This window comes from Ixodes scapularis, unplaced genomic scaffold, assembly GCF_016920785.2.
Source record: "Ixodes scapularis isolate PalLabHiFi unplaced genomic scaffold, ASM1692078v2 PGA_scaffold4__175_contigs__length_147842914, whole genome shotgun sequence".
NCBI lineage: Eukaryota > Metazoa > Arthropoda > Arachnida > Ixodida > Ixodidae > Ixodes > Ixodes scapularis.
In genome coordinates, this window is record NW_024609879.1 from 27,260,692 (window position 1) to 27,274,975 (window position 14,284).

General features: G+C 45.4%; 1 protein-coding gene across 1 annotated transcript; it reads right to left on the reverse strand.

Annotated features, from left to right (window-relative positions):
- Positions 1-4,823: 4,823 nt before the first annotated feature.
- Positions 4,824-11,551, reverse strand: LOC120843614. The gene is made up of 2 exons (XM_040215028.1): positions 11,386-11,551; positions 4,824-5,257 (listed from the first exon to the last, which is right to left on the reverse strand). The coding sequence occupies exons 1-2, from the start codon at positions 11,549-11,551 to the stop codon at positions 4,824-4,826; spliced, it is 600 nt and encodes a 199-aa protein (XP_040070962.1).
- Positions 11,552-14,284: the final 2,733 nt, after the last annotated feature.

Here is a 14,284-nt window from a genome sequence, read left to right on the forward strand (position 1 = left end):
TTCTGGATATGCCACGACTCCAAGAACAGGCGTTTTTAAGTATGGGGCTCCGTGCCTATCACGTGCGCCTTTCCGAAGTCGATCCGATGATCAAATACCTCACAATGTTCCGCGACGGCGCTACGCTCGCGATCGAAATTGTGCACATTAGTGCCACTAAATAAGCTACGCTTCAGAGTAACGGCACTTGGCCATATTGTGGCTTAAAACCATGGTTGCCAGTTATCTGAAGCTTTATCTGAAATCACAGGAAATGCTTTTCCGCCCTCCACAAATGTTTAAACCGTTCGCGACAGACCAAAGCAATATTACGTGACCTTCCTAACACCGAATCTAATGCTGAGGAAGTCGCACTTTTGAATCATGACGATCGGCCGTTGCCTCTGTTCTGCATACGAGCCAAAATGGCGGCGCCCACAACAATGTCCAGGAACGGAGTGCCGATACTCTAAGCGCAGCTTATTTAGTGGCTCTAGTGCACATCGTTCTGGAACTGGCGCATGCGTTCGGGAAAAGATTTAGTTTTACCGATGTAGGTGGCGGGGCACTCCGCACACGGTATCTTGTGCTTTCTCTTTTGGGACGCGATCTTTCGGCCTTGGCATGAGCCCTCCTAATGTGGACACTGGCTTGTGCGCCACTTGGATCGCTTTTGCTCGCGCTGCAGAACCCAGGGATCCTGGGTTCGAGCCCCACCCCTGCCCGTTTCGATCTGGATGAGCATCGTACCGGAGTGCGGTCGTGTATCACTACTGCGTGATGCACGTTAAAGACCCCAGGCTAGCGGTTATACCGCACTGGCTAAATTTCTCATCTACAGCTGGGAGACTCGTTGCCCCTCTGAGGCAGACCAAGTTCTAGGCTGTATAAACACACACACAACCCAATTTTTTTGGATCGCTTTTTTTCAGAGCACTCGCGAAAGTGTCTCGCTCGTCACTTTTACATAGAAGACACTGATGCCCGCGATGGGGCGGGGCTGTGTGTCACCTGACGATCCATGGTTATTGCGCGTGCAGCACTGTCGACGGGCGACGCGTTGAACAAAACTCCTTGGATAGCCATTTTTGGAGGTCAGCAAGTATGGTCTGTTTCTCCTTTCTTCTGTCTCTTTCCGATGAGCAGATCAGCTTGCTCTACACAAGAGAGTAGACACCACCGACGTCTTGTGACTCGTTGGGTAGTTCGAGTAATAATCAAGGTAGCGTCCGGTGTGTGTTGGCTTCCTGTAGACAGTGAATCCCAGCTTGTCTCCTTGCCTTTTCACCAGAGCATCGAGAAACGGCAAGACTCCATCTCTCTCGTATTCTACAGTGAACTGGATGGCCGGTTCTATGGAATTCAGGTGTGCGAGGAAGTGTTTCACCCCTGATTTCTTCATGATGCGAAAACAATCATCTACACACACATGAACTCTTTTGGCTTGTTGGCGAAAGTGCTAAGCGCTTTCTGTTAAACCAACTCCATTATGAGGTTTGCCGTCGTGACCGAAATAGACGCGCCCATCACCGTTCCGCTGACTTGTTTGAAAAGCTCACCCTTGAAGCTGAAGTACGTACTGCCAAGGCACAACTCGAGAAGACGGCATAGCTCGTAAACACTGTGTCTGGTTCTTGAGCCCGATGTTTCGTCTTTCTCGAGAACCTCTTTGGCTGCAGCAGCTGCTAAGGGAACTGGCACGCTGGTAAAGGGGTATTCAGACGAGGGAGAAATCCCGGGGATTTCTCCCCGGCACGTGCATCCCACGACGAAAACGTCAGGCGTTGAGACGTGCAAAAGCCTCGCGTTTTCATCTCGTGATGCGCGCGTGCCGGGGAGAAATCTCCGGGATTTCTCCCTCGTGTGAATACCATTTAAAGAGTGACACAACGTCGAAAGACACAATCGTGTCATCATCTCTGAGTCTCACTTGCAAGGCACGTTCCACAAAGTGGCCGGTGTTCAGCACATAGGTCGGCGTATTTCCAACAAGGGGAGCTATAGTCCGGTGCAGGTAATTTGATAGCGCTCGGAGCGGTGAGGTCGTAAAGTCTACGATAGGTCTTAAGGTGACTTTAGGTTTGTGGGTCTTGGGTAGTTCGTAGAAGCTTGGCGCAGAGTCATTCCTGCAGATGAGATGCAAGTAAAATGATTTCGACTCTGGATATTGCTTGAAAATGTCAGACAACATCTTGTTCATGTTCCGTTGAATTTGGGACGTTGGATCTTTCTTGAGCCTTTCATTGTCCGGACTTCCCAGAAGATCCCGTGCCTTCTGTTCGTACCCCTCCCGGTCCAGGACGACAGTAGATTTTCCTTTATCTGCCGGCAGTAGCAGAATCTCTGTATCCTCGCGGAGCTTCCAAAGCGCAGCAGTTTCATCGCGAGATAGATTGTGGCGTTGCCTCGGCGAAGGTTTTGAAAGGATGCCTATTGCCCTAGCGTCCGAGAAGGCTGTCGCTTGCTCGGACACTAGGGTATAGGAGCGCAAAGCCGTCTTCCACAGCGGCAACCATTTTTGGTAGAGGGGGCCGGGTCGTGGTCATGTTGAAGCCGTGGCCTTTTGCCAACACTTTTATCTCGCAGGGGTGAGAGTTGTCTTGAAGAGAGGTTCGTGACAAAACTGGCGGTATTAGCGCCTCCCCTTTATGGGTCTTTTTTTCTTAGCTTAGAAAGCTTTATTTTTTTAGATCCTTGTCATTTTTCTCTAGTAGCGGGGGGCGATACTGGAAGCGAACGACCGGGGATGCGATGTTCGAGCTGCCGACGCGTGAGTACAAGTCCAGTTCTTTCCTCCTTAGGATGGAGTGGCAATCTTGAATCCTGGCGCTTACCAGCTGGTGCTCCGCCTGTGCCAAGATCTTGTCTCCCTACTGGGTGTGTACGAGGCGCTTGAGACGGAGGCTTTGGGGAATCACGTGCAAGTCCTGGCAGGCCCTCGTGAAATTAATATAGGTCTTGTAGGTAGCGATGCTGCGGGTGATGTCGACAAACCGCTTCGCTAGCTGGGCTGTCTCCGGTGCCAAGTCAATGGATGACTTGAAAGTAAACATCTCGACAGAAATCTGTCTGGTTTGGGGATCAATTACCAAAAAAAAAACATGAAAACTCAAACCAAAAGTTTAGAGACAAAGAGTTCCCAACGTTTCGCGGTCGACTTGACTCTTCTTCAGGGGTGACTGAAAAAGGAATGGGACAGCGCGAGCGTCGACCTCTCCTTCCTCTTCTACCGAGGTGATGTTTTGTCAACGTGACGCAGGCCATGGACGTAAATAGATAGTAAGACGCCGGGGACCTGTTAATCTTACCCGGTGTGTTCTGGATATGCCACGACCCCGCAAACCACACAGATTTCTGTCGAAGATGTTTACTTTCATGTGTTGCCGATGTTTTATAATTGGGTGTGAAACATGCGGCCCGCGGCCACTTCCTGTGCGGAACAGGGACATGACACTGCGAGATGCGTTCAAGGCGGCAACCAGAGCGAGGATGCCAGTTCTTTAAAAGCATTCTGATAGATATTGAAAACCCGCGCAGTTCCAATAAACATTTTTGGGGGGGCCGGCGTCATTTTGAGTTGTGCCCCACGGTTTTATATCCACACATCAAAGTCGCAGAAGTGCTTGCGTATACGCAAGCACGTACGCGATTTCGACGTTCGTGCAGTCGTAGCAATAGCTACGATTGCACGAACGACAACGTCTGGTATTATCAAAGCTCGCACTTGAACAATTTTCAGTGTTAACTCAATTTTATCTGAAATGTTTATGAAGGTCACAATCAAAGTAGCTAATTCTGGGTTGACATGGAAAAAAAATCAAACAATGTGTGGCTTTGTTCGAAATTACCGTCTAATTGAATATTAACACTCCGTTTACTGCGGAATATTTTGAAGATTACAAACCGGCATTGCGTCCTGCACTTCAATGGCAGAGCAATATTTGTTCTCGCTTTGAGATCTTGCTACGTGGAAATATAGGCTGGTGATCCTCTATGATGGTCGCAACTCTGCATTGCGCTTCTGTTTTCTGGCAGCAATGAGTGACCAAACAACAATACTGAGCAGCCTATAACAAGCGAAGGCAAAGTGTCTACTGGTGACTGTTAGTTCGAAGTTTGTTCGAGGCAAAGCGTTCCGTCTTTCCATCATCTCTGTCTACTTTTATTTATAAACCAACATGCTTCGTCTCAAAATGTATGTCACCATGGGCTTACCACTTAAGCCCCGTAACAGCCCCCCCCCTCCCACACACACACGCACAACTCCACGTCCTCCGCCCTAAAGTCCCTCTACGTTTGGTGTCTTCCAGGTGTTCAAGAACTCATTTGACACAGCGGCGAAGCAGCCCGGTCCGTAATAAACAAACTTTATGTAATAATGTCATCGTTCTGGCATCTCGGGAAGGTGTCAAGCTGGACCGCAATGTAACAATGTACAAGTTAGCATATGCTCGCAGTCTAAATGTCTTTCAAAAAGTCTAATTCTTTGCCGTCACAAAGCAGTCCTTTCCGCAATGAAACCACTTTTATATTGTAATATCGTCGTTGTGCCTCGTTGAGGAGCGTGACAAGGGGAGACGCAATGAAACAGGGGACCAATGTTCAGATGGTTTTACAGTGTAAGCTGTTCAAGAACTCTGCTTCCTCACCACTGCACGTAAGTACGATCTGCGATAAAGCAACTTCTGGAAAACGATGTTGACGTTCTGACCTGTTGAAGAATGCAACAAGGCGAACCGCAGTGCAACAGTGGACACGTCCGCAGACGAACGGAGCCTGCCAGGTGTTCGAGAGCTTAAGATGTTCACGATCATACAGCAGCCCGGTCTCCGGGTAAGCGTCTTCTACATGATGACTACGTCGTTCTGACTCGTCGAAGAGTGCGACAAGGTATTCCGGAGTCTAACAATGGAGTTGCGGAACGCCAACCAGCGGTTCCTCGCGTAGTCGCACAGCGTGACGCGAAACATTCTGGAGCTCGCGTTGTACAGGACAAAGTTGATGGCGAAGTTGGTGTAGTACAAAATCATACAGTATCGCTGAAGGATGTAAGCCAGGGAACCGGAGGCCGCCTCCAGGGACTCGGCATCGCCAAAATAGAGCAGAAAAACGTAGATGCGCAAGACGTAGCTGGGCAGGTTGAGCAAGATGAAGACCGTGGACACGAGCAGGAGCATTCGGGTCACGCTCATCTGCGTCACAGGCGTAATGACGTTGCTGCCGCTTTGGGTGGCGTGCAGAGTGCTGCCCGAGCCATTCTGCTTCGAAGGAAGGGGATCTGAAAAACCCAACAAAACACAGGAGTTTACAAGCATAGGCAAAAATGACGTCAGCAAAAATACCCAGGAACGTGGGCATTATACGTCGTTTCACTTAAAAAAAACCTACCGCAGCCGACACTACATTCTGATTGAGTCAATTAATCGACGCCGAAAGAGCATAGGCACGGCGCCCGTTGGTTTGGCTAAATGGCGCCAGCTACAGCCATTTACAAAGGGTATAGCCATTAAAATCTATCCATCCAATCACTTTGGTGTGTTTACCGTCACTGGCTAAATATATCGTGCACACACAAAAAAAGCGCAAGATTGTGGCGCATTCACTGTGCATGTAGGTTTTTGTAGGTGATAGTAACGCACAAACGCACATTGAGCTTTTGGATGTTCCTCATTTACTCAAATGGTTCTTAGCGTCGGTAGTGAGATGGAGTATAGACCAACTCGAGCCTCTGACGTCAAAACCACTGCGGTGGAGCTGTCGTCGGCACTACGCATGCGCAGATGCTTAGCCTCACGCAAATATGGTTTCTGCGCACGCGCAATGGAGACACCACGTGTGGGCAAACACCGGCTTGTTTGTAAAAAAATGTGTTGGTCTATAGCACGGTGCCCGAATACTGATTTAAATCGAATGGCTCGGTGCCGTTCCTGGCATCCCGCAAAGAGTCCTGGATAATTGTAGCTCATTGATTTTTTTTTTACGCGCAAAGCCTACGCACGGCACAGCGCCCTTCAAGTTGGACAACGATTCCCACACGCATCTTAATCGAATATTATGAATACTGAATCTAAATAAATTTATTCTAAAACAAAGCGAAATCAAATTTTGGATGTTACATCCACGTTAGCGCAACTTTTGATTTTCACTGTTTCACATTGCCAACGTTGTAACAAAACAATATGCATCTTACCTTACCGAAATCAAAAAGGTTGTAGATGTTTTGAGCTCATGAAGAAATAGTTTGTGTGAAACCAGATCCGACGCCTTGCAAAAACGAAGAGATATACTATCGTTTCTTCGTCTCTCATTTACATCAGATGTAAAGACGTGAAATTCATTGGGTTTTTGTGGCACAGGAACAAGCGTTTAAAAAGCTCGTGTTGCTCTTATAGTAAAAAAAGTGTTCGCCGTTAACTCCTCGCCACCTATGAATAGTAAATACGTTGAACGATCTAACTATATATAAAGGTCAATAACAAAGGCCAATCGTTATCCACATTTTTCTCCGGGTACCTTCATGAATAGAAAAAAAATGTGAGTGGTTATTTCGTTACTTGGTAGTATACCCTTCGAAATTTTATTTCCATGGGTGAACCTTTTATTGTGAGTGTTACCTACAGGCAACAGACCATATAATTTTGTTTGTTTAATAGTTTCGGTCTCATCCCGCTTAATCGTAAAGATCGAAACTACAGCACCATCTAGTGAAAACATACGCAAGTAGTTTACAAAAAAAAAAGGAAAAGAAAAAGACGTTTACCGCGCAAATAATCGGCGTCTGAGAACGTCACTTCATTAGATTTCGAGCGAAAACTGCGAATGCGTGTTTTTCTCTCGTCACTAATAATTTACGATGTTGGACCGTTTTGCTTGAGGCTATCTTATGCACACATATTATTGACATTTTATAGAGCTCCATGTGGGCAACGTTACTAGACGGGGTCGGTTTGGTAACTCAATCGGCATTCAGTGGAGGAGCGCGGGCCGCTACGGTAGAGGGCGAAACAGTGGTGCTTCCATCGCAGTGAGATCGATCTACCGCGCGTCGTCTGCTGCACTTGCGTCGCCTGCATGGCCTGCTGCGGGCTCTACCATATCCGCCGCGGATTCTCCGGTAACGTGCGTCGATTTGGGAATGATCATCCGTTTTTGAGCTGTAAATCCACTTTTTTTTAGAAATCAACAATTCGAGACGGTTGTTGTTGGGGTTCGACAGTTGAAAGGAGTTCAAAAGGGCTTCCAGCACACATTTGGAAGTAATCAACATAACCCAAAGACAATCTCAATTCTTCGAAGGGTCATAACCATGACCGAACAGTACTTTGACTCATATAGCTTGTCTCTGGCACCAGCTTTCCCATTGTGCTGACAACGAAAAGGGGACCCTTTATGGATGTGACAGCCCCTATCGCAGAAACTACGCCTTGCTTCTTCACGAGCTTGTAGAAAATTATGTGATCCTAGGGTGTCCTTTAACGTTATGAGTTTTTGCACTAGCGACTGTGTTCCTGAAGTTCTGGAACAGATGTCAGAAACGTCGGCACGCGTGTCTGTTCGGTTGCTGTCATCATCTGCTTCGGGTCCCCATGTAAGCACCACACCAGAGTAACAGAACTGGCTGCAACCTGAGCAAGGCTTCAGTCGAAGGGGGTATTTTGCTTGCTGATCTTCTTAGTTTGTTTCGAGAAATGTGCGGGGACATTCCGAAAAAGACGTCGAATAGTATCTTTTAATAAATGCTGGACCTTGGCCGTAAGAACCGCCTCCGCATCTTTGACGTGCGAGTAATGAGAGATTATTAATGTCATCGGACGGAAAATGCAAATCGCACAGTCTAATTATGTGGGCGTAAACTTTTAAGAGATTGCGTTCTGCCAGTCTTTCAGGCGCACACCATCCTTCCGAGCACTGAATATATAACACTTATCTTTAGTTTTCGACGCTTGCGAGGTGCCCCCGCTGCGACAGCCGGGAGCATAGCAGGTCGACATGCAGGCCGATTGATTGACAAACGACTCAAAGTGCTCGGCGCCAAAAAAAAAAGAAAAAGTTACGCGCTTACGACAAGCCACGGATGACGCCAGCGAAGAAACGAGGAATACAACAACGAGCACAAGGCAACGCCGAGAATCAATCTTAGTGCTACTGCAGCGCCACCTCTCGCGCGAACTACGAAACGATGTCTAGCTGGGAAGAAAGTTTCCAAACTGACGCCCTTTCGTTGATAGAGGTTACGGACTTCAGCCACCTTCGGACTTTAGCCACCTTCGGACTTGATTTCAGCTCTGTTGTTACATTTTATGTTGTTAAACATTAACATAGTAAAAAATAAATGTTTTGAGAATTGTTTTGTATATCTCGTTAACAAAGGCAATGAAGTGAAATCAGATGAACCGCGCTCATATATACAAGGAGAAAAACCGCCCGGACACTGACATTAGCGTCGTTCCAGTTCTTTATATCTCGCGCTAAGGTCACCTTAAAGGAGCACTGACAAGTAAACCCAAGGGCCGTATTTTTTGTTTTTATTGTCTAAACGTCGATGGAAGTTGTATTTATAAAAACACAAGTAATACCAAAACGAAAAAAAAAAACTATCTCGCACGCGCGTACGCGCTATCTTTTCTCTTTGGCATTCTTCTCTGCCACTTCTTACATCCTCACTTCTTTATATTTGTGACACAATCGGTTATAGAATTTGGATGATTTGTAAGCGTCATTTCTATATTATTAAATAGGGGCACTAGCAAGACATGTTTTCAACGCAATTGCAATGTCAAAAATAGGAGACCGGAAGTGATATCGCCTACTGGCTTTTTATGCTTCCTCGGAGAACATGGCGGCGCTCAGCACCAGTAGCAGAGCGTGTAGGAGACAGGAGGATCGGGGAGTGGGAGGGTCGAACGAAGTTCTCTTTGTGTTGCAGAATTACCTCTGGCTTTGGACGTTTTCCTTCGTGTAATGTGCCTTGTTGCGGCAAGTTCGACGGAACGACAACACTGCCTCAACCGATGTATCATTTGAACCTGCGACGCTGTACAGACGCTTAGGCTGACCTCATAATCTTCGTCGACCCGTCGCGGTGCAGCTGGTTATGCCGCACAAGCGCGACCATGGTTCCTCAGGTTCCTCACCAAAGTCCACTACGCGTTCCATTTGACATCTCGGCGTTTCAAAGAAGTTCAGATCGCTGAAAGGGCAATAAAAGAGCTTGAAACTCGAAGTAAAGCGTCTTCTGCTCGCAGTGATTGGCGGCACGCACAGAGAAGTGTGGCTTATTGCGGACCAACAGGAGACTTCCGGCTGGGGAACTTCGGAGCCGGGAGATAAACTCGAGTTGCAGGACGACTGAATCTTTGACGTCACTCCACTGTCCCGGATTGCGCGAAGACTTTACATTCGGCTCTTGGAAATTGTTTCTTACTTCACAAATACTGAGTTCCCAAGCTTCGAATTTTGTGGGTAATTTCCTGGCACCGTTTTCGATTGTTTCGGATAATTAAAAAAAATGAGTTGAATATGTCAGTGGCCCTTTAACGTCGCCTGGCTGCAGTGTTAATGAAATGTAAAGTGTTGCAGTCGAATTTCGGAAAAAGAAAAACGAACAAAAAGAAATGTTTGAATACGCTGGAAACCCTGCATCACGTACAGCTACCTTGCGATTAAGAATAATTTTATTTATTGCTACAATTTGAAATCAACGTATCCCATTAGATCCTGGAAAAAAATCTTTTGGTGTTTGTTTTTATACACTATTGAGTTCATTAACGTACTGGTCCTACGCACTTTTAAAATTAAGTGAGAATTCACGAGTTCCTTTAGAGAGTCATTCTAGGTAATTTTTACTTTTAGTTTTCCAAACCTAAAAATATTATCCAACAGAAATTTTTTGTAATGACATAAATAACAAGTTTATTAGGACCCTTATTTTCATCTATTACGTCTTTCTGCCATGCGTCTTATTCTTTTTATTTTTGTTTACGTTTGCGTTTTGTTTACTTTTGCTTTTTTAGAACTTTAATTAACAGCGAAATCATAATTGCCTGGATGGGGCACTTCCGTAATGAAATCTACTTTCTAAATGAAAATCACACATTACACTTTACATTTACGACACGAAGTTGTCAAGCATATTATTTTGGGGGAAAAGTGCATGTCGATTCGCACGTGTCTTATTCAGGCAATTATAAAGTTATTTTAGTAAATTTCTGACACTATTTTGAGGTACCAGAAAGTGACTTAATTAAGATACCCTTCGTCTGGACTTCACTGAGCATCCAGGGACTTTTCATCAACTTGAATTTACCATAACGAGAGCACTAGCAGCCAATGGGACTTCACCTTGCTATGCCTGGTCGTGACAAAAAGAAGTGTATTTTTATATTTTCCAAAGAGGTGAAGACAGGTGTACTTAATTAAAAAATGGCGTAATTTGAAACTTTAATAAATGAGTACTGAATGTTGGCATCCAAATCAGATTCAGCAAAGTAAACAAGTTATAAAAAAAAAACGCACAGTTGTTAATTAAGCGCTTGTGAACTTGGAAAAGTTCACTACATTAGCAAAATTAACAATGCAGACCGAAGTATCGCTTCAAAATTAGAGGAACGTGAGCCTAGAGCAGCAGTTTAGGCAAGCCATCGATTTGGCGATAATTGTTTTTGATCACAAGATATTTCTCCGGAGCATTTTTATTGAAATTTGGCGTACGTCCTGGAAAATGGAGGCGCACCTGATCCATCAGACGCAAATGTATTTCGTCCGTCGTATCAGTATTAGGTACGGGATTGTAACAAAAGGCACTTTGGGCAGATTTAACGTTTTGTTTAATGAGCAGTAAGTATACCTAGGTGAAACGCCGAAATAATTCATTTCCTTTCGTCATCGCACTTCCTCATAAACCAGTTTAAATCATATTGCATTAGGGAGAAAAACAGTAAATTTTGGTGCATTTCTTTATGTCAACGTACGCGCTGCGTCTCTGTAATTGCAGACTTAAACAGGAATTAAAGTGCAGTGAATGAATTACGGGTACTAGATTATTTGTAGTTGCAATATTTAAATGTGTAGAGTTTTCAGGTTTTAATTTAATTACGTTTTAGTTTCAATGTTTAAAAATATATTCTACAATTACGAGTTTGTAATAATATTAAATATGATGAACCATTTTGAAGGGGGTAGTTAAAACTGTATTCAAATTACAATGTTGAGGTACATGACACAAATATGTCCATCATGTTCAAAAACATGGTCAAGTGTATCTACAAGTGATGTACTATCACTCTCTTCATTGCACATTTTTTGCGAGGAAACTCCATCTTAGAATTCATATAAAATATACTGTAAGTTCGTAATCAATAACTTGAAAGCACACGTTTTTTTTCATACGATGCGTGCGAGACTTACTTATAAACACCCTCATGGGGTATCCCTCCCTGCAGAAGGCTCTCTGCTGGCGATACCTGGCGTAGAAGAGGTAGATGGACCTGGCGATCATGAAGTTCATCACCGTCAGTAGCAGGAAGGGCACGATGAGCGTCAGCACCGTGTCGATGATGGTGATGTAGTACATGGCACTGGAAGGACAAAATTACGCCGGTGGTGTAAGCTGTACTTACGTCATTAGTTGGGTCTAACCTAAACTTATTTCCTTCAACGGAAGTTCCAACTCTTGTAATTTTTTTCACTTCTGAGGGATGAAATAAATAATCCTATTACTTGTAGAAGCAAGCTCTTGGTTAGATAGGTTTCCCTTTTCGTTACCATTAATGATCTCTCAATGATCAAATCAAGTGGTCCTGAAATTTGTTGTCGCGGATCCAATGCACTACTTGGGTGCACTACCGCAATGCACTACCGCATCTAGCAAAAATGGAATAGCAAATGTTAGCCCTACAGAGAGCTTGGTGGCATTTTAGTTAAAAGCGGTGAAACATAATCCTTCAAGTACAAACAGTAAAAATCCTCCCCTCTCCCCCAAAAAAAAAGAAGGGAAGGAAACTAATTGCTATCCTTAATACCAAATGCGTTTTATTCGCCGAAATATATTTAAAAACCGGTAACTGTTCACTGCAACGTAAAATGGACCGAATAGCCTTAGGTCCATCAGAGTAGTACAAAGTGTATATAGTCATGGGGCACCAGATGAAGCACTTAAAAGCGTACTCAGGCCTTTTCTGCAGAGGCTCCAATTTGCATCAAAATTCATATGACAGTCCAACAAACATGGCTAAAATATCAATCCAAAGATTGGGCCAGAAGTAGGTGTTTTTGCGAAGTTATTCAATGTACGATTTTGTTATTTGCCCTGTTTTTTTAAAGAGAAAGTCTCTACTGGCAGCAATGAAAAAGAGACATCAGGGAAAAGCAGGGGATCACTCTTTGGGCTTTAGACTGTTCCCAACTGATTAGAAGTAGTTTGATGTTGTTAAAGAAATGCTTTGGAAACTCGTTCCAGCACCGGTGCGTCAACACGAAACGAATGCACGGCACAGTCCGTTACTAGACTGCCCGCTCGACCTGCGAGCCTGCCTTCCCCTGATGTCACGGCACTGAAAAACGCGGTTATATTTGAATGTTGGCTTTGGTATCATTGTTACTGTGCCGATTCCACAATAACTATTAAGAATTTTGCGATACTAAATAGCATTCAGGAAAAGGTCAATGCCAGTGAGTCCGAAAATACAGTTAGGTGGGGTTGCTGAAAAAAATCGCGGGTGTACCCTTTTGAAAGCAAGACTCCCGGAGAATGCAAACCTACCACACTCTAAGAAAAAATGGAGGAAAAAAGTAGCAACGGCGCGTCTTCCTCCCTTCAACTGACGCGCCCCCAAGCGGACACGAGAAAAGGGGAGGAACGAAACGTTTTTCTCCTTCTCCAGGCAGACGGGAGAAAGCTTTCGCCCTCCCGACTCATCGTCTTTCGGTTTCGTTTTTCGAGCAGGTCGCGCACGTTGTTTAGTAAATAGCTGTTGAGTTGATTGAGCTTCAGCGGCAGCGAAGGCCGTCTGTAATTCCGTCTTCTAGTCTAAACGTGCAGAACATTTCGGTTGCATTGACATTTTTATCACTAATTTTATCACACGAGCAAACGAAGCCGCTAGAAACAGCGAAGTTCCGGAGCAGTGCCAGCAGTCCCACGTACACTGGGGGATAGCCGTCTCCGGATTGCGGGACTCGCGCGGCACGGAACTACAGCACTACAGTCACTACGGTAGCGAAACCACGCGGAACTGTGTCGGCGTTTTCGACGTTATGGAAACCGCAGGAACTGCGTCCAAGACAGGCAGGTTTTGCTGCCGGCTGCCTGGGTGCCTTTCCCCCTGAGCTCGGTTCTGTTTTCCGATGCCGAGTGCAACAGGCGTTCAACCTGGTGCTGTGTTTGTGCGTATCAGCAACATAGCTGCAACATCGTGATGGCAGTGCTGTGGGTTGTGAACAGAACACTGGAATTATCGCCGATGTGACCGTGTGTTCGCGTATCAGTGGTCTAACAAGAAGATGAGATCGTAAACTGTTGGGCATTGATGCCGCTGGACGGGCCGTGATCGGAGGGGGCGGGGTGTCGCAGATTGACATTCCGCTTTACATTAAAAGGTTTAATGACACTTGAAGGATTACGTGCAATCGATCAACGTGCGGATAGTCATGTTAGAACGCTGGTCTGAACAGTAGAAGCTCCTATCGTACAGTGGCCAATGTGACTGTCGGAATTGTCTCGTCCCCGAGAGCGATTGCGCTCTGGGGCAAGGACTGAACAGTACGAAATCGTGACGGAAAGTACGTATATTTACAGCCTGGAATTTCGGCATCGAAAAACAATAACAGGTAAAACCGAAAAAAAAAAGCTACCCTTTATTTTGCTGTTTAAATATACTACGGTTCCTGGAGAAACTGCCCTCCGTGGCGCGCTGGGATGAGCGCTAGGAGTTTTCGGGCTCGCCGCGGCGTAGCTCCGTACACTTAACACCTGCCTTAAGTCGCGGCTTTGACTGCATTCAAGTTGATCGAAAAACGATTTCTCAGTCCGTGAAGCATCACTTCCAGCTGAGTGAATATCCGCTCTACAGAGATTAAGTCAAGACGGCAATTGCAGCTTTGCGCGAACAGCACAAATAGAAAAACCAATAGAAATACAGGCTACGACGTGCCGTGTGGGGAAACAAACTCATGGCTTCTAACTGGATTTGAGCTGCTTGATTTATTGGCTTTCAAATAATTACGGCATGATCGAGCGTTTACTTTTTAATAAGAGATTCATCCCCTTAGCCATTCCAAATACTCTCAGAGGTATGACATTGCTGGG